Source organism: Centroberyx gerrardi, chromosome 6 (assembly GCF_048128805.1).
Source record: "Centroberyx gerrardi isolate f3 chromosome 6, fCenGer3.hap1.cur.20231027, whole genome shotgun sequence".
In the NCBI taxonomy this organism is placed as follows: domain Eukaryota; kingdom Metazoa; phylum Chordata; class Actinopteri; order Beryciformes; family Berycidae; genus Centroberyx; species Centroberyx gerrardi.
This window is the reverse complement of record NC_136002.1, coordinates 9977590-10002319: the sequence shown is the minus strand read 5'-3', so window position 1 is coordinate 10002319 and position 24730 is coordinate 9977590. Positions and strand designations below refer to the sequence as shown.

At 44.6% G+C, this 24730-nt stretch overlaps 1 protein-coding gene across 2 annotated transcripts in view; it reads left to right on the top strand.

Annotated features, from left to right (window-relative positions):
* The window catches only part of ssh2a (slingshot protein phosphatase 2a), a 35951-nt gene that overhangs the window by 8272 nt on the left and 2949 nt on the right, over positions 1–24730 (top strand). Inside the window, exons 1-13 of one of the 2 annotated variants that reach the window (XM_078284221.1) lie at positions 6226–6751; positions 14577–14689; positions 15322–15386; positions 16007–16128; positions 16698–16763; positions 16876–16941; positions 18024–18218; positions 20922–21015; positions 21390–21518; positions 22000–22046; positions 22478–22624; positions 22807–23007; positions 23171–24158. In XM_078284221.1, coding sequence (XP_078140347.1) covers positions 6624–6751; positions 14577–14689; positions 15322–15386; positions 16007–16128; positions 16698–16763; positions 16876–16941; positions 18024–18218; positions 20922–21015; positions 21390–21518; positions 22000–22046; positions 22478–22624; positions 22807–23007; positions 23171–24158 — 2361 coding nt within the window. In that variant the 5' untranslated portion in view covers positions 6226–6623. Of the gene's footprint in view, positions 1–6225; positions 6752–14576; positions 14690–15321; positions 15387–16006; positions 16129–16697; positions 16764–16875; positions 16942–18023; positions 18219–20921; positions 21016–21389; positions 21519–21999; positions 22047–22477; positions 22625–22806; positions 23008–23170; positions 24159–24730 lie in introns of those variants that run through there. The other variant, XM_071910084.2, reaches the window with a different exon arrangement.

The window sequence follows — 24730 nt, the reverse complement described above, 5'->3', positions numbered from 1 at the left end:
AGTGTATTATCAATATGAACCCCGAGGTACTTATAAGAGGAGACCTGAGTGATGGATACATTATGGATAGCCACCGGCCTAAGATCACCCACTGCCTTTGGGTCAAACACCATCTCCTCAGTCTTCTTCACATTCAGCACAAGATGGTTAGTGTCACACCATTGCACAAATCTCTCTATTTCAGAGTGGTAAGCTGATGAACTGCTGTCTCTGTGCATTAGGCCAAGGATGGCTGTATCATCTGAGACTTTAATGATATAGTTCTCAGGGTGGGTTCTTGTACAGTCATTTGTGTACAGTGTGAAGAGGACCGGGGAGCTGACACAACCCTGAGGGGCATCAGTACTGATTGACCTGGACTCTGAGAGGGCATTGTTGACCCTAACATGCTGAGTACGATTGGTTAAAAAGGAAAAATACCATTTTAAAATAAAAGGATTTATGCTAGTAGTGTTTGAGCGTTGGTTTCTTTTAGTATTAAAGGGTAACTTCGGTGTTTTTCAACCTGGACCCTATTTTCCCATCTTTTTGTGTCTAAGTGACTAAAGGGGACAACAACTTTTGAAATTGGTCCAGTATTGAGCGAGATCGCTTCAGCCGGCAGCCGCGAAACAAGCTGCAATGTAATCCGACGGGGCAAATCGCACCGTCAATGTACGTCCACTAAAAGTGCTTGTTTTTGCCACTGACAGGCTCAGATTGTTATTATAAGTGTCTGACATTATGGAAAGGACCCTACAGAGAAATGAAACGTTTTTCTTTACCTTTCGCTTGATCTGGTCTGTGTGTAACCAAGTCTCGCTCAAGTCTCGTGAGAGTTGAGTTGTTGCAGGAAGTTACACACAGACCAGATCAAGCGAAAGGTAAAGAAAAACGTTTCATTTCTCTGTAGGGTCCTTTCCATAATGTTGTCAGACACTTATAATAACAATCTGAGCCTGTCAGTGGCAAAAACAAGCACTTTTAGTGGACGTACATTGACGGTGCGATTTGCCCCATCGGATTTGTTGTTGTCCCCTTTAGTCACTTAGACACAAAAAGATGAGAAAATAGGGTCCAGGTTGAAAAATACCCAACTTACCCTTTAAACCCTTGGCTGTGTCTTTAAAATAATGCTAATCAATTGTAATATGCTTTGGCAACACTCAATACTACTTGATTCCTGCCAATAAAGCTTTTCTGAATCTAATCAAAAGCCATAGTCACTTAAACCCAAAGTTTAAGTTAAGAAGAGATGTTGGACTACAGATTTCTAGGTGTATGAAGTTACTGGCTTATGTGGCCATAAGCTTTCCAAGTCCCGGCAATGAAGGCAGGCTAAGTAAAATGCTGCAAGCTAGTAGAGCTGTAGAATGGGGGTTCCTGTGAGAAACGGCATGAAAACGATTACTTTGGAACAACAGTCTAACCTAGTTCTACATTCTGACACTCAATCTGTCAAAATAATTTGTGCAAGTCTCTGCCTGCAGTGTTTAGTGTACACGTTACAGACTCCTCTGCTCTGACCCAGATGCACACAGGCAGATCAGGTTCATCAGGCCAGGAATATGATGAATCTGCATCACTATTATTCATGGTTAGGACAAGAAGGGCAGGGTGCGGTGAGGAACACCAAGGCAAGGTAGGGCCAACTGTTTGACCACAGTCTCTTCATGTTGAGACATGCCTCTTGAAGCCTATAGACTTTTCCTCTGTCATTTACACTTAGCCTGGATGTCACACCTGCCTCCTCTCTTCCTACACCTGCTCTTTAAACATGGAGTATTCCCTATCCTAGATTAGTGACTGCAAGGGCACTTATCGGTGTCCCGTAACTAAACAGAGAAGTAGGCTCATAGTAAAAAAAAAAAAAATCACTCAACACAGTAATTGGCCATTGCTAAGTATTTGACCTGCTGGCAGTGGGAGAAATTACTTCAATTACCTCAAAGCTAAGAACAGATATAATTGTGCCCAGTGCTTTGTGCTTGCAGAACACGGTTTGTCACTGTACATAACCTACTTTACCCATGCATTCCCCTAACAGGCCCGTCTTTGTCTGTCTTATCTGGCTGTTAAAACAGGGCTCCCTGTTTCCCCAAGGTTAAGTGCTCCTATCGCGTCCAAGTGGGCCGAGTGGTCGGCAAACATTTGAACTGTAGGTGGTGTAGCTCAGGCTGTTCTTTGCTTTGCTTTGTTTTTCATGTTGAGGAGTATTTGTCAGGTATTTTTGGCCATGGCCACAACTCTCATCACACCTCTCTACTTCCAGAAATGGACTGGAGTAAAATGGTCAGTAAAGTGACTTATTAACCATTATCCATTTTTAACATTAATGAAATTATTTGACTGGCCAGTGTGTGTGAGTGTGCGCAGAGTTGTGCATGTGTGTGTGCACTTTTAGAATAATAACTCTTTAACTCTATACACTGTAAAAATGTCCATATTAACAAGTAATTTAGTTTTGAGTCTTAAAATCGTAGTTTTCTGAACACGAGTGAAAACATCTGAGATAATCTTGCTGGTTTCTAATGCAAAATGCATTGATTTTTTTCAAGAATTTTCTTGAATCACTGACTTGACTTCTTGATGCTACTGAAGTGATCAGCCTCATTTCAAGATACTGTCATATTTCAACAATATTCAGGCAAAACTGCTCTGGAAAAATCACCTTACCCTACTGCAGATTTTTTCTACTTGTTTTAAGGAAAATAATCAATACTACACTTAATGACAAATTATACTAAATGACAATTTTTTTGCAGTGTACAGTGGATTGATCATACTTGAGGCTCTGAATGGTGGAAGCATAGACTTAATCGCTTTGTTTTATTGTAGTACAGTGTGCAAACAGTAGCCCACCTCCAGGTCAGTATATGGTAAACAGCTGGCCTCATGCACTGGCCTAGGAGGCAGCAGGGTGGTAGGGCTCACTCAGGGGGGCCTCTGACCTGCACTCACACACATAAACACACAACACTGCAACCACAACACCCTTGACCTGCCTGCTTCTGCTAAGTCTCATTCACAAGAGTGACAGAGAGAAGGAGCAGGAGACGATTGTGCAACTCATCCAGGGCTCAGCTAAACATCACAGCAGCAGCCTCTCATGTTACCAGCCCACAGACAAATAAGTTACTACTGGGTACTAGTAAGCTTGACGACCCTAAACAGAACCACATGACCAGAGCAGTTGTGTGTGCATGTGTATGTGTGTGTGTTGGATTTGTTGGTAACAGTGGCTGACATCGCTCATTGGGCAAACTGACTTGTGACGCAAGAGTTGTCGAAAGGAAGGTGACACGATGTCAAGTATAGTGTAACCAGAGTAGTGCAGGTGTTGGTGTGTGTGTGTGTGTGTGTTTTCATTTGTTTTCTCTTGCGATGTAATCAGTTGAGCTCTTGGTGGAGTCCAATGTTAAACATATACAAACACACATACACTGTCACATGCTACTTGAAAGTTTCCTATGCCACAGGCTAAGCCCTCTGTTACTTCTGCTACTGTTTCTGTATGTATTTAATCATATTCCTAAGGACAGAACATATGTCTGAATTGTTTTGGCAGCTGTTTGAATCTCTCACTCCAAATCTCAGAAAACAAAACAAAACATAAAATACTATGGCATTAAGTGTAATGTACTGTGAATGACTGTCTAGTATCTTAACTCAGAAAGAACTGCATGTTTGTCATGGATGGATTGGTTTTGTTTAGTTGAGGCACACAAACAGAAAAAAGTAGGCAGATAAGAAGAAGAGCTGTGTACTCAGAATGATCAGCACCCCCTCCATACACATGCACACCCTCATACTATGTACTGTATGTGTTTTGGGTCTACCTTGTCATCTGCTATCCAAGGTCTTGTGGTCCCTCCTACGTTAAGGGTTTTCAGGCATAGAAGCAGTCCTGGTGGCTATTGTGACCAGGAGAGGAAGGGGGGCTGACCTTTAGCCTTAATTTGATAACACCATTGTAACGGATGTCACTCTGCACTTGGTATTATGCCAAGTTCAGTACAGTATGTAGAGGAAGCTGAGCTGCTACTGGTTGTTCACCTTGGGATCTTGTTAAAAAACACTGGATGTGGGCTGACCTCTTTGTGTTTTGATGGCGGGGCTGAACAATACGTTCAGTTCATATTTATATTGCGATGTGAGAGAATGCACTACATTGCGAAGGCTGCAGTATGGTAATTTAAAAAATATATATTTATTACAAGACACAAGTAACACAAGACAACCTTTTACACCAATAGGAAATGGTGTAGAAGGGAAATATCTCGCAGACAAGCCGCACCCAAGACAAGAAATACCATAGCCTGTAATATGGGAAGTCCTGAGATGGAGACAGTATAACGCCATAGGGTTTCACCACAGCAGCAGGTAAATATTTCAATACAATACACCACTATAGGGTTGCATGATCAATTGTGCATAATTGTTTATTGTGATTTCAGTTCCCAAAATTCAGCTAATTTTAGGCCTTTTTATTATAATCCAATAGGTGTCACACTGACTGCACATGTTGGTTTGGAAGACTTCTGTTGAGATAATGAATGGTAGAGTTTTATTTCATATACAGCTCCAATCATTCCGTTAGTTTGGGTATAGAATCATACAATGACTTTGAGAGTACAGTGCAGACAGTCAGCTCTAATTTAAGGATATTTTCATCCATACTGGATGAACAGTTATGTATCTAGACTGCATTTTGTACACGGTCCCCACACTTTTGTGTACCAGAAATATTAACACATTAAATGTTTTGACATGCCATATACAAAGGTAACATAGACCTTTATTTGTTCCTCTAATAGGAATGACAATACGCTTAAAATAGACTTTCTGTACGCCTATTTCAACCTCGTAGTCACTGTATAATTTGTAATGCATAGATATGAGCACCGAACCTAAACACAAATAAGTGTGTCACCTCCCAAATACTTTCAGAGCCCACTGTAGGCCCAGCCAAGCACAGACCTATCACACTGTTGTACTATGCAGATTGGAGAACAATAGGCTCAAGGCTGGGGAAGTTTGTAAACACTGAGCCAGAGGTGTGTTATATAACAGCACTCATATAGTCCCCTGTTTCTTAGTCACACTCCCTATCGATAACCAGTCTGCACTGGAAAACAGCCAAAACATGAAGCTGGTCTCCCATAAGCATTACAATAGAGCTGACCTCCTCTACAACACAATAGGTGGCTACAGATGTGTTTGTTACATTTGTTTATAGGCCACAAGGTGCTTTGAGCGCAATGGTAGGGCTGTACTTTTAAAGTGTTGTTGTCAAATTCCATAGAGCCCAAGACCTAAGTACGCCCAAAGAGTGTAATGCTGTTTAATAGGCTATAAAAAAGATAGCCAAAGCATTGTGTGCACCTCAAGCGTCCCTAACCCAGCCGTTCTTGAGTAAGAAAGAAGTTACAGTGTACCGATCGACACTATCGGCCCACTACAGCAGCTCAGTCTGTGACAGCTGGATAAGCCTGGTTCTCATTTGTTCCCGCTCCTTATGTAACACCGCAAGGTTTGTGGATGTGGAGAGAGAAGGGTGGAGAGGGGACAAGTGGATTCTCCTCCATGAGCTGGCTTCGCCAAACCCACAGCCCCATGTGGGTTTAATTGACTCTCTTAGCCAAAGGCACACATCACCTCTTGACTATTTTATATGCAATTCCTCTGAGACACTCAATCAGCTGCTGGACAGCAGTTGAAAAATATTAACATAATGATGTAGGACCATTGAGATTAATAAAACATTTTGATTCATAGCGGTTATAAATTAATTTATTTTTCCATAGTCTCCTTTTTGTCACTTGGCACAAGGTCTTGCTGTCAAATGTAGTCACACACCACTATCACAACTCTTGTTTTTGATGCAATGAAGACAGGTGATTGTCCTTATAGTTCATTATACCATCCACACTGCACCAGGCCATTTCACCGATTAGTTCTCTCCGGTTGAAGGTGTCCAAATCAATGAAATCCCCCGGTGTAGTCTTTGGATGGGATTAAAACCTGCATGGCACATGGTTGCCTATCGCTGGTATACAGACCGCTGTGTCTCAGCAGGTGTCGATGCAGAAGCGCTGTTAGTGTGGGCCGTCGCACTTCCCTCTTGCCCCCATTGGCTCCCCTGTTTCCCCAAAGCACATGTCTCCAACTCCTCCCTCCTATGACTTGTCTGGTGAGAGTTTGACCGAAGTCATATGTCTTCATACTGTACATGGGAAAGGACAAGCCCTCTCTTGGGATGGGAATAGATGATTTTTGGGTTACCAGGACGGAAATTGACTTAGCGCTAGACTCGCCTTCGCTTTCTTGTGAATCCTGGACAGTGGCTGCTGTCGGGGGGAGGAGGAGGAGGAACATCATGTGCTAGATTTAGTACTGCTGCTCACTTTATTGGAACAGCAATACGATTTGGGAACATCTCCCTGTTTTTGCGTCGCGGAGTTCGTCTTTTTCCATTTTATTACGACCTTTAAAACCTAATGAAGATATCGATTCGGCTCCTTGCAATGAAGGTCCACATGATAGGAGAGGAGTGAGAGTTTTACCCCGGACCGACAACACTTGACACTCGCCCCCCCCCCCCCCCAGCCTCTTCGGTTCCTTCGGACGGTGCCTCCGCCGGCATGACCCTCGGTTCGGTGTCCGCCTCCGGCAGCTCCTCGGCGGGCTGCTTCTGCTCCTGCTGCGGGGCCAAGATGGTGCCCTACTTCAGCGACGACGCGGTGGTGTCTCAAAATCAGATCAACCAGCTGTAAGTTAATAAACTGACACTGTCTTTGATAACAAGAAGGTAAAATCTAGCTCCCACTTTGATATATTCCATTAAGCCATTCATCCCTCATGCTGCGAAAAATAGATTTCACTCCGGGATATAGTGGAGGGTAAACTCACCTGAACTCATCGTTGTGTACATCGTAGTAGTGTCAAACCGATGTAAGTTATGAGGTCAGGGTATTTTCAGAAGGGGAAAAAATAGACATCAAAGCTTTTTTTATATTGGTGGTTGTTGGCCTCAGGCCAGAATTTTCCACCTCTTATTTATCACTGCATATACTACAAAATATGTTATACCACAGCATATATTTCAAAGTATGTTTAGAGATTTCAAATGTATAAATAGGCTACATTTTGTTTATTTTTTGAAACATCATTAAACATATTCTTAAGTACATATGGCAGGGATAGGCAACCAGGTGCCATAGAGTACCAACCAGAGGAGGCACTAATCAGCGAAATCACCTGGTGTAGTCTGTGGTTGGAATGAAAACCTGCATATTCTCGGCCCTCTATGGTGCATGGTTGCCTATCCCTTAAATGTATTCTTTGCAGTATGGTGTTGTATTCACCCTGTTGTCACTAATGCATTCAAGTCTGTACTAAATCATTATAGTGTTCAGGCTACATATTGGGAGAAAGTGTGACTCGCGACAAGGTTGCATCATTTGCTATAGCAGTGTGGTAAGCCGATACATTTGTAACAGTTTTGCAACATCAATGTTATGGTATTTCCTGGTGACGTAGCAGGGTGTTACTCATCTTGGTGCTCCTTCCTGACCTTATTCAGACATAATGGCTCTGCATGAGATGTGAATCATCCTACCTGTCTCCCAGGTGCAGACACATGCTGTATGGAGACAGCCATATAAAGCCACAATGCCACTGGTTTATTAAGCCGAGCGGTCTCATACCCCACCTGATCTCTGTATCAGAGCTTCAGTTGGGCTTATCCCCCCCCCCCCCCCCCCCCTGTTGGTTTATGGGTGTGATATTGTTTGTGTGGGCATGTGAGTGTTGAGTGTGCTTACTTCCTTGTGGCACAGCCTTCCACATATCAACAGCACAATGAGACCTGCTGAACTCTAGTCCAGGTGGGTATGTGTGTGCGTATAGCCAAATTGTAGAGATGTAATGACATTCAGCTCACAGTTCGTTATACAGTACTGGTTCACTGTTGGATATTGTCACAACATTTTGAGCAAAATCTGAATGAAGACAGTTGGGACTGGAAAAAATTAATTTCTATTTCTGAGGGAAAACAAAAACAAAAGGATGACTACAGGTTTCTCTAAGTTAAATTTAAATTGTTAAGACCATTTTAATGCCAATTCAAATAAAGTTTAAAACAAATTTCATCCTCAAATAAGCCTGACGGAAAAAAAAAAATAAAATACAGTAAAGTATAGGCCTATATCTGTGCAACTAGGGAAATTTCTCTCTAGAAAATAGTGCTATGTTTTTAAGACCTCTTAAACCATATTTAAGACTCAAACGCACCATTTAACCATATACCGGCGACTGGAGTTACTGTCTCACGTCCCAGGCTCATCATAAAATATTGCGACTTATGGGCGGACCCACAACAATGGGCCTGTATCCACTTTAGGTCTTCACACTTAATTAAAGAAACCAGGGAATAGCTGAATGTCATTTTTCAACATAATTTAGGCCTAACTCTGTGGCATGACACTGGATCTCCTAGTAACCTAGTACTATACTATGAAATGTATTCTACAGTCTCCTGTTTGCATTGATTGGCCACTGTTCAGATAACAGTTTCTGGCCTACAAGACATACAAAGCCTCTATTTACATGTTATTTTAGCCCTGTTTCCCCAAAAGTCAATAGACTAAACCAAACATTATCAGTGTCTCTGGCTGCATTAATACTAATGCTGAGATTATTTGCCTTTGGTGGGTTATTTAGGAGTTAACATCATTCTTGGATTGACCCAGTGCTCTTATGGCGTTTGCAGCCAGCTAGGTAAAGGAAGGTAAGGGCTTCCTTTTGCTTGAGAGATGCAAAAGGCTTTAGTTCACTGGTACATGGGGTTAAAGCAAAGCCTGCCCTTTCATGATGGATCAAAGGCTGACCTGTTCCAGTATTTCCCAACTGTGATGTGGAGTTAGCTCAGATAAGCCTTGCAATTTTGCTGAAATGTGAAAAATTCAATATAAAAGTAACTGGATTAAAACCTGATGAAAACAACATCACCTCCATTTCCCACCAAGTCGATCAGATTTGCTCCTTGAACAGCATCTCTCTGTTTTGCTGTGTGGGGTCATATTGGGTTTTGTTACATTGCCAATCAATAATTGGTTGCATGAGAACTGGCCTCCTCCTGTGGGTGTCAAGGAAAGTCAAGGACAGCCTGCTTCTTGATTGCTTTGTTTTTAAGCCATTTTACACATGATTGTGTGGTGAGGTTATTGAGTAAACTGAGCATTTAGTCTTTATTGGGGCAGGGCCCAGCCATTAAGCAAACGTTTTTTTAATCTTGGTTTGCACAAGGGACATTTATGGGAAGATGTTACAGCATGGCACACACACACTGCATACTGGCAGGCGCGTGGGTCTGGTAAATAGCAGCAGATGTGGGAAAGCTCTAACTTCCTTGTTTTGTAGGCCATGCGGCATCATGGGGACAGCAGAATTGTATTTTTTATTATTATTATTATTATTATTTTTTGCTTCCCTCTGGAGTGCTTATGGTGAGCAAACAAGGCAGGGGACAGACTTGCATTCTGAGAGACCCTTGACACAATATCATATAACTGTAACTGACTAATTTATAGTAGTGTGTGTGTACATACATGTCTGTATGTTTGTAGTGTGTGTACATACGCGTCTGCATGTTTGCAGTGTGAACACCTATATGCGTCAGAATGTCAGCAGGACTCTAATGTTTAACCAGGATTCGAGTAATTACAAGCCTTGGAGCTGTTGATGGAGTAAAGTGTTACCTGTGGTACCACTGCGTCTAAAGCACCATTGTTATCCCACTAATTTTAGACATACCAGTAAACCCCCCTCTTCCGTTGGTGCCTGTGTGTGTGTGTGTGTGTGTGTTGCATACATGTTTTCCGAAGAAAACCGATAAGCCTGAAACGTGACAAGCTGAAGTGTGTGTGTGAGTGAGAGAGACTTTGGCAGCTGAACAGGGAAGGCAGATATAGGTCACTGCTTGTGTTTGTGTGTGTGTGTGTGTGATGCCCCCAAAATCAAATAACCTACATAGCTGGTTCAGTAATGATCTGACCTGCCTTAATTTAGTGTCCTTGGCTTCAGTAAGTGGAGAGGAATGGGGACGTGACTAGCTGTGGTGCGCTGTTGTTGTTTCCAGGAATCTGATTGTGTTTTGAAATGGACATGTGGCCCGTGTGCCACTTAGGTTAATTTCTACAGGCCAATGTGAGCTTCTTATGAGCGTCCCCATCTGAAAAAAAGTACAATGCAGAGTGTATAAATCCCAGTGGGAGTGGATCCCCTTAACCCCTTCACTTTTACTGCCACGAGCCTATATCTACCCACTGAGCTACATTGGACCACTCTGCTGCCTACTTTTGGTACACTAAAGCACCAGCAGACTTTCTCAAATCTCTCACTTGACCTTCCTCAACTCTGCCTCTCTGTCTAGAGTTTAGGTATACTGTAAGTTAGAAGGACATTTCCCTCCTCTTCCTCTCAGAATAGCCCTGCATGCCTGCGTCAGGTATGTGCAGTTCACTGAGGTGGCTGGCACTCAGGGCTTGTGTTTGTTCTGACCCTGGCCTGCACACTGGACTTCTAAGGAAACTGGAGCTGAACTAGCGGGAGTTCCCCACTCACACACAAAAGGCAACAGGTCTTGGCTGAACATTGACTGGTGTGCGTGCCAGTGGATCTAGAAAGTCTATCTTTAGTTTGGACAGGTATCTCCCTTTCTCTTTCAGCCCTGACCCTGTTCTGCTTTGGTTCTCCTGATCACACTGGCTCGTTATGTCTCCCGGTTTACCCAAGCATCTGCTTTGTAATTGTAATAAATCTTTAACTTGACTGTCTTTGTTTCTCTCTGCTCATCCGTCTTTTTTTGAACATTTTCCATTTTTGTGCCTCCCAAGCAGCAAGGCCTAATATGCACCTGTGGACACACACGCACTAACTAACTAAAGGGGTCTCTCTCATGGGCCGAATCTGACTCTGGTGTGAACTCGTACGGCCTTAGTGGGGCCTGCTGTGCATGCAGCCTGGCCCTATATTTATCCCACTCCCCTCCTCAGAGTGACTAATATGGGCAGGGACAGGAGGGGGGCTCACCCACTTATCTGCCTGCTGTGTGGAGTGGTCCTTACATAGTGATGATTGTGTCTGTGACTGTTGCCCTAACAAGTACCTACCGCCTCTGCCCAGGGCCTGGGACGGCCGCATGCCAAAGGATGACCCACCCCACTCCTCTGTTATACATTCACTCTGACTGGGCCCTTCTTTATCCCCCATCATTCCTTGTCCATCCCTCGTTCATCCCTCTTTATCCTTCTGTCTCTCTCCATTTCTCCTTTTGCTCTTAATTCACCCAGCCTATTTGAGAAGAACACCTCTCTAGATGTCTAGGCTGTCTTCTGTGACCTGTCCTGCTCAAATCTCTACCGCTAATGTAAGAAAATGGTGCAAAAAAGAAATAGACAAGAGCCTTGGTGTGGCGTCATGGCTGTATCTTGTGTGAATGTGTGTGAAATAGCCCAAGATAATGCCATCCAAATGTGTATTTCCCCCTCGTAGCCCTGCCTCTCTGTGTGTCTGTACCACTAGCCTAAGAGCCTAGAGTTCCTCAGTCCAAATAATCAGACTACATCTAGGTTTCACAGATTCCTCTGTAGTGGGCTATCAGATCCCTGCCTTCAAAGAGAAGCTTCTATGTACAGTAAGTCGGCCTAGCTCCTCTGAATGCAGTCTATCAATAGCTGAGACTTTTAAAGGACTACTGTATTTTTAGCCCATGGTTGACAGTCATTTACACCCCCCCTCCGACTCCTAGGCTTAGATTCCACCATCTCAATGCGTCTATTTGTATGCGGAGGTGTGCAAGTGTATGTGTTAGCGTGCATGCACGTGCATGGCCTTACATGTGTGTATTTCTTAGGGAGAGTGTGAGTGTTATATTACAGATGACATTGTACAGTAGTGCTGCTATAGATGGTCATTGCCAAGCACATGAGCCCGTGCATGAGTGTAATGGGACACTGATACAGCAGGTCTAGATGCTGAACAAGCTGAAGTGAATAACGCAAGGTGAACTGGTTATCTCAGGAGTGCCTAAACCGATGTCAGGGAGCCCCAAATGGATACTTATTGGGCCACAAACCCCAGTCATAGAAGCTTTTGTCCTAGGACCCCCCATCCGAGAAGTCTTCGATATATTCTTCAATATATTCTATATTGTGGAGAGATGACACTGGAAAACAAAAGAAACCTGTAATTCATATAGCTTAACTCATGTACATTCGCTCATTGTGCTAACTCCTTATGAATTAAATAATACTGTCCATCATTTTGCTGGAAGGTACAAAAAACATTCCCAAAGAGCTATCTCTGTTAGCCTGGTGTTTGCCGCAACTCAGAAGGATGCACCAAGGGCGTAGAGGTTTAAAGACACTTTAAAAAAAAAAAGGGAACGGGCAGTGTTAGTGATGAAATAAGAGAACAGGAGGTGACCTACTGTAGAAGGAGGAGAAAGTGTGAAGGTAGTGAAATGTGGGCTGAGAACCGAAGTTGTGAGAAATGCAGAGAAGAGGAAGTGATGGAGGGGAGAGAGTGAGAGGAAACAGCTGGGTCAGGGGTGGATGGGTTATGGGAAATGAGCTCAGCACAAGCCTGCGCTTTTATGTTTTTGTTTTCTCTCCGTCTGTCTCTGTGCCTCCTGATTCTGTACATCCATGGTCTCAGCAAAATGCAGGAAGGACAGACGGATGGCTGGAAGGATGGAGAGATGAAGTTACAGGGAACAAGGGGATGACAGGAAGACTGAGTGGCAGACGGCACTGGCCTTTTTTTGCCTTGACTGTGAAAGGGAAGAGCTGTAGAACTTGATGAACTGTAGAAGGTGGGTTCATTGAGTGTAGCCTGTTGCCAGGGAAGAGATGGGACACGAGTCCTAAAAGTCAACACAGTGGATGCCAGTGAAAATAATGCCGGCCAATTCTCTCTGTAATTAGAAATAGATAGATATACTCAGCTTTGATGTGAGCACCTCAAGTTTCAGTGACATTCAGCATTTGTGTGTCTAGCCTTCTAGACTGTGAAACCATTATAGTCACATTTGAACAGAAGTTGGCAGAACAGGTCTGCCAACTCTCTGCATCAGTGTTTTCCCTATAAACTGGCGTGTACTGGCAGTGTTTATTCAAATTTCAAAGGTAATTTTCTTATGAACAAATTGCAGTGAGCACTGTAGCCTTCACTGAAGTTCACTGAGTAATTAAAAAAAAATCAAGAAATTAACGTGTTGTGTAAAAGGAGCTAAAATGTCAAAAAGAAACAAAAACAAATCAACACCACTACAACTGGGCATAGCCAAGCAGATAAATAAAAATTCAACTTTAAGACCCGAGTTTGGCTGGCTGTCATGACTGTGCCTGTTCCTAGGTAAGTTCATGGCAGTTTGACTTGTGGTCTCGGTGTTGGCTGTAACGAAAGTTGCAGAGCTAAAAATGTTCTTCGATGGATTCCTCCTCGGTGTAGAAGTGTGAATTCCAATCATGATGGCTGTACTTGGGAAGTTTTTTTTTTTTTTTTAATGCATGAGTTTCTCTGGCAGTGGTGACAGTTTTCTTGTGCTTGCTGCACCCACACTGCTGAATGAAGGCAGGGGTACCATCACCCATGTGCCAACTGTCTATAAGCTCCAGTCAGAGCAGGCTGTCTCCTAGCTTAGCATCATTAAGGTTATAGTTTACTGGTCCCGTGGCTGTCATTTGACACCGTCATAAGCAGCTGCAGAAGTAGGTCTCCCAACCTGTTTTATTAGCATCGTGAGTGACTTGGGTTAGTGTGCCACAGTGAGGCACTGAACAGAAACCTAGTCAGTCACACACATGCAAGCGTGCCGGACATAAACACACACACTCACTCTCTGGTATCCAGTTGAAACATTGACCTCAGTTTATATTTTGTCCTCCTCTTCTATGCAGTGACCTCAGTCACAGTTAATAAGATTAAATGTTCCAGAGAGGAGCAGAACTCCACATAATATGACCTGCCCTAGTGGAGCGCTGCGCTGGCCAGCTCTTATCTCTGGCAAAACAGTGTGGAGGAGGGGACTCAGTCTGTCTTCCTTCTAGGACCCCCAATCTCCTCCCATCCCCATCCCTCCCTATTGGCAGCTGTTGTTGAGTGTGTGTGTGTATGTGTGTCTGTGTGCGTAATCCAGCTGTGTGGAGGAGCAGAGAACATTGTGTTCTGAGTTCACATTGGGGCTCGGATCTTGTTTTGCTTGCACCGGTCTGTCAGTTCTGATTTGGGGAGCCTGCAGGCAGAGCTGCAGGCCGGCTGAATGAGGCATTGTGATGCTGACATAAGCCCATGACAGCACTGGTCTGTTCCTTGTCCCCCTCATCGGCTTGTTTTGAGATATCATGGTCAGCATGTGCGTGCAAGTGATAACACAAATGAAGTACATTTATTTAATTACATAAATTAGGCTACATGGAAGAATAAATGTGATTATATAAATAGGTCAAAATGCTAAGTTTGATTAAAGTCCCTGTCTGTCTCTAGGCTTTGAGGCGTATATTGATGTCTTTATTTCTTCTTTTCTCTTCCAGTATTAGTGAGAGTTTCCTGACAGTAAAAGGAGCTGCCCTTTTCCTTCCCAGGGGAAATAGCCCCACCCCTAACTCCGCCCCTCGCATCAGCCAGCGCAGGAACAAGCACACAGGTAAAGAGACACACACACACACACACACACACACAACAGCTGCAGCATCTCCCAATGCTTCTTTCCAATCTGCTTGACTCTCAGCCTCTGGCCCCAGAAATGAACCCCTATAGAAGACCATGAGATAAATAACAGAACATGTTTTCCAACAGACATTCCTCTAGTGCCTTGTATCTAACAGCTGGTGCTAACTGGAGCTGTTGCCCAACAAGGCAGATAAGTTCAGTTATAACCCACTGCTGTATCTAACTGGTTGGCTAGCTCGTTTGGCGGTTACATGACAAAACTCTCAAAGAATGCACACAAAAAAAGCTGCAAATGTTTTGATAATGAAATTTGAAAATGATGAGAAATACACTCTGCTGCTGCTTGTGGAAAAATACAGCCTCGAGTGGAGGAGTTGCTCAGCTTTGATGCGAGATCTGCCAATTACTATAAAAAGCATTAGCAACTTTGCTTGTTTCAGAGAAAAGTTTTTTTTTTTCTCTGTGTTAGTCAGAAGTGAGGCAGGACGTAGGCCTAAGGGAAGGAGACTCTGACAAACATGAGACTTTGCCACGTCAGAATTTAAATGCCAAGAATGTGAATGTTGATGTTAATGACACTAGATGACGAAATCCTTTTGTTTCCAGGTGACCTCCAGCAACACCTTCAGACCATGTTCACTGTGCTGCGGCCGGAGGACACCATCCGACTGGTCAGTACTACACACACGCACACACACACACACACACAGAAACACAAAAAAAATTTCCTTCGGGAGATAAGTGATTGGGTGGTATTAACAGTTATTCTTTGAGTCCACTACTGTCTCCACAACCCTCCGTCTCTTCAGGCTTTGCTTGACCTTACAGCCTCGGAAATTATAGCAATTTGCTCTAACCATCATAGCAATTTCATGCTGTTCATTCTGTACAGTATAACTACCTCACAGTACGCTGGACTAATGGCACTACGGGACACTCACTACACTTCCCTCTACACCTGTAACTCTACTGTGTGTCATGTTGCTATAATGTTGAATGCCGATACATACTGAATTAATAAATACCTAAATATATATATATTTATATATAGAGAGAGTGATATGCATTCTTGCCCTCTCCTTGAGCTCCTGTTGTACCTGTACCATGTGTTAGTTTATACCGTGAAACTCTGCACAAGTGCTACCTGGACAAATTCCTGCATATTTATTGTGAATAAATGAGAAATGAGTGAAGTGACTTGGAATTACATTTCTGTTTTCTCTGCTCCCTCCTCCTTTCTCTCCTTTCCTCACTCCCTCCCTCCACCTCTCCTACCTGTCCTCCCTTGCAGGCGGTGCGTCTGGAGAGCGCCTACCCCCAGTGCACGCGCTACATGGTGGTGGTTTCCACCAATGGTCGACAAGACACCGAGGAGAGCATCGTGCTGGGCATGGACTTCAGCTCCTCTGATAGGTCAGCGCCATGGCAACAGTACACTACTGTGTCCTGTAATGTGATCTTGGCTCCCATAAAATCCCAGACTCTTGACAAGAGCTAAGGAGAAACACTGTATTACCCCTGTTTTAGCTTCGATAGCAGCCAGTGCAATTTAGGGTTGAGCTCTACATTTTAATTGATCACCTTCAAGACGTGTTTTGGACTCATGCCTAGCTATGTGTCTGGTTTTATTCTTGTTTAATTCTGTGTATTTGTGCCTTGTTTTCTTTATTGTTTGATCACATTTTTATCTTATATTGTATCTCTGTTTTGATAAGTGTTCTATGCATAAAAATCATTATAATAAAATGGAATATTGTCAGTGTGGTGTAGCCAGCGGCTAAAATGCAAGCTTTCTTAAAGTGAAGGAGGAAGCAGCATGCTCTTATCTGCCTTTTTATATTTGATAGGAATTTCGGTTATCACTTATTTCTTTTTGCTTTGCTTTTTTTGTGTCGTCCTTGTATTATAAAGTAGAACCAGTTTCTCTTGTTTCGTTGTACTGTTGTTTAACTTAAACAACTGGTGTTGTTTGTCCTGCCCAGTTGCTGCACGGTGGGTCTGGTTCTACCTCTGTGGAGTGACACCCTGATCCACTTGGATGGAGACGGGTAAGACACCACACCTGCCTTCTACTTCCTCTTACTATTCCCCTGGGAAACTGACTGCTCTACTCCGGTTAACTTGGCATCCCATTTATGAACTTTTCGTTACTCTCCACAGTGGTTTCAGTGTGTCGACGGTCAGCAGGATCCATGTTTTCAAGCCAGTTTCGGTCCAGGCCATGTGGTGAGTACTCTTTTGTCAACCTGTGTTTCTTCCCTCCTTATAGATACAGAGATGTGGGATGAGTCCCTGCTGTCAACAGACTTTTAAAATGATAAGAATTCAAAGTTGCATAAAGGCCACAGGCATAAAAAGAGACTGGCAGCACTGCACTCTGCACATACCTTCACTCCTCCGCCGACTTTGACCTCCAGCCGGGTATCTTTGTCACATTTCCTTATCTTCTCCCTCTTCTTCCTTCTCCTCTCGTTATCTCTCAGCTTTCCAGTCTCTTCTTATCGCTCCCCGTCTCGCCCACCGGTTTTGCCTCTTCATTTCCTTATCTGCCGTCTTCATTTCCTCCCTTTTTTGTCCCCTTGTCACTTTTCTCTTCTTCTGACCTCCCTCTCTCTTAAACTTCCTCCGCTACCTCCAGTTATCTTTGGTTATATCTTTGTACCACGTCTCTTCATCGCTGTAATCTTCCTCTTCTCTCACCGCAGTCTCTCTCCCCCCTTCGCTCTCACTCACTTTTCCAACCCATCTCCCTTGTTATATTTCTCTTATGCCATTATTAATTCCTCCCTTATCTTTCTATCTCTCTCACTCCTCATCTTTTCTCCTTCTCACTTATTTCCTCCCTCCACCTGTCACCTTTTTTTTTTTCCTCCTTTGGTCATTGTCCCACCCTCCTCATGGTTTGATTCATTGCTTTTTTTTTTACCCCCTAGTCATTCATTAGATGAAAAAAGAACATGATTCGCTCCAAGTGTCCATACTATTTTACTCTATGGGGTTGAAATCCCAAGTAAATCTACAAGATGTGTGAACTGAGCAATAGCGTTTGTCCAATCACTGGGAAAATAAATGTAGCTTCTAAATAAACCTTCTACAGAGGCTTGATGTGAATGGGAGGAATGAAGTCCCCAAAGACAAAGACCCTTGTGTTCACGAATAAGGTGATAAGGCGAATAAGTTACAAAAACACTCCTCACAGGAAAAGACGCCTCCGACTGCGCTGAAAGTGGCAAATGTTCTTTTTCCTTTCCAGACGAGCTACCTATTTCTTAAGCGTGAATTCTCTTGTTTCTCTTTCTCCGTCTCAGGTCAGCCCTCCAGTCGCTCCACAAGGCGTGCGAGGTGGCTCGCTGCCACAACTACTACCCAGGCAGCCTGTTCCTGACCTGGGTCAGCTACTACCAGAGCAGGGTCTCCTCCGACCAGTTCTGCATCAATGAGTGGAACGCCATGCAGGACGTGGAGTCGCACCGCGCCGACTCGCCCGTCCTCTTCACTGACGTGTGAGTAGGGGAGGAGAGGGAGGGCAAACACACACACACACACACACGCATCCAGGTTTTCCCACTGGTCATGGAATTTCTGGAATATTATGGAATTTGTAGAGGAACGGGGAATGTGAGGGAATTTGATAAATGTATTTTCACACTTGTGCCACAGATTCGTTGAAGGCCAGACTGTTTGCCCCTTGAGAACTTTTCTAAGCTGCAGAATGACATTAACAAACCAATATAGGGAATAGGGAATTTCTTATTTTTAGATCATAGAAGCGCTCCACCTTAGTTATAGAAAGTCATGGAATTTTACAAATGGTGGGAACCGTGCACATCACACATGCAGATGCATTTCACCAACATGTGAGAGGAGTAGGGTAGAGGAAAAACATAGGGACAGACAGATGTATACCCAGAAATACAATGCCTGAGACTTGCAACATCCAAATATCTCTTTCTCACGCAAACACACACACTTGCATCACAGATTCAGAGAAGTCCATATACGTTTCACAGTAGCTGTATTTTCACACGGTCAGAAATAAGCTCAGTCACATCTTCCCGACATCATTGCCTAACCCCCTTGTGTCACGTGCCTGTAGTGTTGCTGCAACACACTTCCACAGCAGAATATTGGGTGCTGTGAGTCCTCAGTGTTCTGGACTCCAGAGGCGCAGGGGTCACATGCTCTCTGCAGTAGCAAAAAGCAACACAGAGACACACACACAAACAAAAACAAAGGTACGCATACAGGCACAGGAGCAATTGCGCAAGTATGTGCACACAGACGCACACGCCCACACACAAACTCTCGGCTGCTTGATCTTTGTGACACCGAGTTGTCAACAGATCAACAAGGAAGCATAATGAGTACAAATGACGCGACTGGCAGGTGGATTTATGTCTTCACTATTACCAGAGAAATTCCCCTTCCTGCTGCGCACTCACGTGCCTGGCTGTCTGGAGCGTGTGTGTGTGTGTGTATGGGAGCGTCTCTCACTCCCACACACACTCACACACTCACGGAGAGCCTGGAGTGTCCGAAATAGCTTGGACTTTAGCCGGCTTGATTTACGTTTTGGAAAAACGGGGTCCAGACAGACAAATAGGTAGACAAACACAGGGATGGACAGAAGCAGGTGGCGGGCGAAGAGAAGGAGATGAGCACAGAGAGAGTTGGGGTGCGGGGAGGGAGTGGATTAAGGAGAGACATTCTACTGCATGTATGGGAGATAGAAAGAGGGAGGAGTGGGTGAAGAAGGGGAGAGAGAGAGAGTAGTGCCAGCTCCAGTCTAAACTAATCTTCTCAACAATCAAGAAACACCCAGTTTTACCGTATGCCCGGCAATGAACACACAGTTGAAAGATTAACAACCACACACACACGTACACTCCTTGTTGAGGGTGTGTTTGTACTCTCCCATACACTAATCATTAAGATAACCAATCACATGCACTTTTTCCTCTGAGCACAAACATACACATCCAAGCACACACACACACACTCACTCTCACACGCACGCACACACTGACTCACACTCACAGATCGGTGTTTGTGACTGCCAATGTCACGTGATCAGCCAGTGGTTGTTGACGTGCCAGCTGATTTCCCTGTAGAACCATTGAATGAACGAGATACCAGGAAGCGGTTTGGCGTCGGCGTGTTTTCATGGTAGTGGATTTATGGGGGTTGAATTCCTGTAGGCTATTCCTCTATCAGTGATTCAGGGAAATGACACACAATGACTTTTTATGCGTCGGAGTTACTCATTAGCGTCGTTCCTCATTTCTGTGGTTTTCTTTTTTTTTTTTTTTTTTTTTTTCTGTCCGTTTCCCTGTCCATCCATCAGTCTGTCCATCTGAGATCTCTGTCCATCTGTGAGCGTGTCCGGGCATGTTGCATGGTTAAAGTGTTGCTGTGTCTTAGTAACTACCCCACCACCCCCCCCCCCCACACACACACACACACACACACACACTTTCTTGGCAGAGAGTGGACAGGTTCTACACACTATCTTTCTCACATACGCACACATATAAAACCCTGAGGCCTTTCTCTCTTGGGGTGATTAAAATGTCAGGCATTCAGATAAACAAGCTGACTCTTTCCAGTGTTCCAACACAGTAACATGCATGCATACAAACTTAAAGCCAGTAGTTACACACCTGTGCAGGTCACACTGTCCGTCCTTGTGACTGCTGACCCCGATTGCTGTGTATTATTGCAGTGAGGAATTGGTTAGGAAGGAAAATTAGAGAGAGAGAGAATAGACAATACATAGAGAGACGGAGAGAGACAGAGACGGAGTGCTTCTCTCCCCAGAGGTAATTAGGCCACTTGTTGCTATCATCAGCATGACGTCCAAAGGCTAAATGCGTCCCCCTGTAGTGTGGTTAGAAACAGAAGACTGGTGCTGAGCCAGGCACAACAACAGGCGTATTCTACAAGGGGACTTTGTTGTGGATCGCCAGTGGGCCACGGCTCTCAGATTTTCTGTTCCCTCTCCAGTTTCTGAGAATCAGACAGAGCAGCAATTCTTTTTTGGAACAAGTAATCTCATTGAGACTAAAGTCAAAGCGAATCAGTGAACAGAATGCACGTGTAATTTCTGTGACTGTGAAGGCGGTTGTTTGTGGTGAAAATTGTCTTTGAGCCTGAGAAAAAATGTGTGTTTTAGGTATTTAACAAGGGTGTTTGTGTTGTGTCCACAGGCCCACAGAGAGAGAGCGCACAGAGCGGTTGATCAAGATGCGCCTCAGAGAGATCATGATGCAGAAAGACCTGGAGAACGTCACCTCTAAGGAGGTGGGAGACGCACACACACACAGACTGGGGATGGGGTGAAATTTTGGTTTGGGTTCCATGTACATCCTGGTTTTGCCAATGCAGGTTTTAGCAGTAAAACTGCCAGTATTTGCTTATTCAGAACTTCTTGTGTATACATACATCCAGCACGTGTATTTAAGATAAATGTGCAAATACTACAATGTTCCCAGTACTAAAATTACGTAACAGCCACATAACATGTCAATTTCTGCCTCATCTCCCTAACAGAGAATAATGGATTTTATCCCAATCGTTTTTGTCCACGGATTTAGCACTGAATCAGCAGTCTGAATTGTTATCAGCAGTCACAAAGTGTTATTGTGCATCCCTGAAGTGTTTTCGTCCTTCCCCAGATTCGAACAGAGCTGGAGATGCAGATGGTGTGTAACCTGAGGGAGTTTAAGGAATTCATAGACAACGAGATGATAGTCATCCTGGGACAGATGGATAGCCCCACTGAGATCTTTGAACATGTCTACCTGGTAAGAACTGTGAGCTCTGTTTAGGCAAGGCATTCTTCTGATTTCTCAGTCCTGCTTCTTGACCACAGTCAACAGAAACGGGACCTTTACCCAATTCAGATACCTAATTTCTCTGCGTTCACATGTCCTAATACTATGCAGGTCTTGAAAGTATGAATGATTTTCCAGGTCTTTTAAAACAGGAAAAACACAATCACCATGAGGAAGTTTTGAAATTGACCACCGTATTGTGAATTGACGCCACTGACGAGTTTTAGTAAGACTGTAGTCAATTTAGTAGGTTACAGTCAATGGTGTAAAAGTTGAAGTTGAGGAAAAAGTATGGATATTTAAAATGGAAAATGTGCAGGAACCATGATAGTAACATCCCTCTTTTTTTCCTTTCCCTAACTAGTATGTTCTGACTCCCTGTCTTGGTTTTCTTATGGGTTGAATACATTTCTGTGCATGTTTGTATTGACTGAACCTGTGTTGTCTCCAGGGCTCTGAATGGAATGCGTCTAACCTGGAGGAGCTGCAGAACAGTGGGTAAGAGAGAGCAAACACTTCTGTACTCTGAAGTTACTAATTTGTCTCCTATGCAGCAATCAGACTTGATGTATCGAATGCGTTCTCTAATGGAAGTTCATTCAAATGAGAGAATCCATTACTGCAGCTTCGTTCCCGTGTGTTGCAAAGGATTCATGCATTGAATTTAATATAGCCTATATGCTGATTATGCATGCGTAAACTAAACTGAATGTTTCATCAGTGTATCAAAGCTGCAGTCAAAATTGACATGGCGATAGCGTAATCAATAACTACTGTACGTCTGATCGGTTTCATCTCGGTACATTTGAGCCACTAGACACACATTAGCTAAGCGCTCAGCATCTGAATAACTTGGAGTGAAATATGAATTGGTGACAGTTCTATTGATATTAAAAGGTCAGTCAACCCTCTTCCTCCTCCTTACGCAGAGTGCGCTACATCCTGAACGTGACCAGGGAGATAGACAACTTCTTCCCGGGGATGTTTGAGTACCACAACATCAGAGTGTACGATGAAGAGGCCACCAACCTGCTGGAGTACTGGAATGAGACCTACAAGTTCATCGCCAAGGCCAAGTAGGCTTACACACACACACACATAGCTTGTCAGCCTTTCCTAATATGGTGCACTCATATAAATGCCCTCTCTTTGCAAGGATTTGAGTGGCCTTACCTGCCTAATAAACAAAATCTTGTCGTCTGCTATAAAGTTCTACGCAAGTAACAGCTATCGCTCTCTTCATCTGTCCCCCTATTAGGAAAGCCGGTGCTAAGTGTCTGGTTCACTGTAAGATGGGCGTGAGTCGCTCCGCCTCCACAGTGATAGCCTATGCTATGAAGGAGTATGGCTGGGACCTGGACACTGCCTTTGACTATGTTAAAGAAAGACGGGCCGTCACCAAGCCAAACCCTTCCTTCATGAAACAGCTGGAGGAGTATCAGGGAATTCTGCTGGCCAGGTGCGCACTCATATGGAAGCCCGCCTACTTCCAAGCTTACATATAGAGGCATTATTAGCATTAACATATTTATTTAAAGACTTGTTTAAACACACGTTTGCCATGTTGTATTCATGTTTCTACAGTCTAGTCATTTTCATATTTTCCCTCCTTTCTTCCACAGCAAACAGAGGCACAACAAGCTATGGCGCTCCCACTCTGACAGTGACCTATCAGATCGCCCTGAGTCAATGTGCAAGCCTGCCTCCCACACCCTGGGCCGCTCCGACCCGCACAACAACAACAACACTTCCTCTCCCTCCTTGCATCACTTCCTGGGCGTGGCCGTGCTGCAGGCCCTCGGTGCTGAACCCCAGGACTCCGCCTTGGACTCTCCCGCCAAATCCACCACCGCGCGCACCTCTGACCCGCACACGCACTCCAACGGTGTGTGCGACTCGCCGGACGAGGAGGAGGTCAAATCAGACTGTGTCCAATGCGAAGACCCCCTCCTCCCTCCCCTCCCCAGGCCCCGGGCGGCCACCGTCGTCCCCGAGGAGAGGACGGACAACTCGGCGAGGGTGGCCGTCACGCTGCCCGTCGCCGTGCCCCACCCCCCGCCGTCGCTCCACATCCTCCCCGCTACCCCCGAAGCCCAGCGTGCTTCCCTGGGTCCTCTCACACGGCTGTCCAGCTCGGTGCCCGAACGCAAACCAGTGGACCTGTCCCTCGACTTGCCTGAGCGGAGCAGCTCAGAGGATATCTCTCCCCTGACAATGGGATCCAGTGACTCTGACACTCTAGAGCACTCTCTGTCGGATTCAGTGAGTAACAAAGCTAGCCCCCTCAGCCCTATGACTGCCACCCCTCTCCCCCTGGGTCTTTCCCCGGGTCCCAATGATGACAACAACAACCCCAGTGAGTTACAGACGGGCAGTGCCTTCGACAGCCGCGGCGAGGCCGATGGGTCCTCCAACCACAGCACGGACAGCATCGACTTCTTCAGCGCCAGGGAAAAATTTCTGGGCTTGGCCCAAGACAGTAGGACCCGGACACTTTCTGAGCAGGCACAGCAGAGGACAACTCTGTCGCTGTCCCTCGAGGACCCCGGAGAAACGGCGACCGAGGAGGAAGAGGAGCAGAGGAAGGGGATGAGTCAGGCAGTGAGCCAGGTACACACTCATTCTCAACTGCCTTCTTTTGTGTTAACCTTTTGTCTTTGATAATGTAAACCTGCTTGCATGTGACTGTATGCAACAGTGTGTACTAAACAGCATCTGTCTGTATAACAGTTTTTGAAGAATAAGTTGCCTCATTCCTTGCTTAGCCTACTGTATAGCCTCAAAAGCCTTAAAGCAGCAACAGTATGTTGTCATTGGCATGCAAAATGGCTTAAAATCAAGTTGGCTACAGTCATTGGCTACAGCCACTTTGCAGCATGAAGATATGAACATGAATGAAGGGCCAGTTGCCTTTTTCTGGTGTGCTCTTATCTTAGCTAAAGGCTACTGCCACTCCCTTCTTACTATTAGTCAAAAGCGTTATTCCGAACAATGACTCCTCCTATCCAGTTGTACTTTAGGGATAGTATAACTGCTTTCAATTCCATTCCGTTCCATTCATATCAAAGTGTTGTCGCTGTGTTGTCAGTCACCATGGTCTGTGACAGTAGGTGGCAGCCAGCTGTCTCTGGTGAGGTCATCTATTGACGGCTCCTGAGCAATTAATCAGATTGGAACTCTGA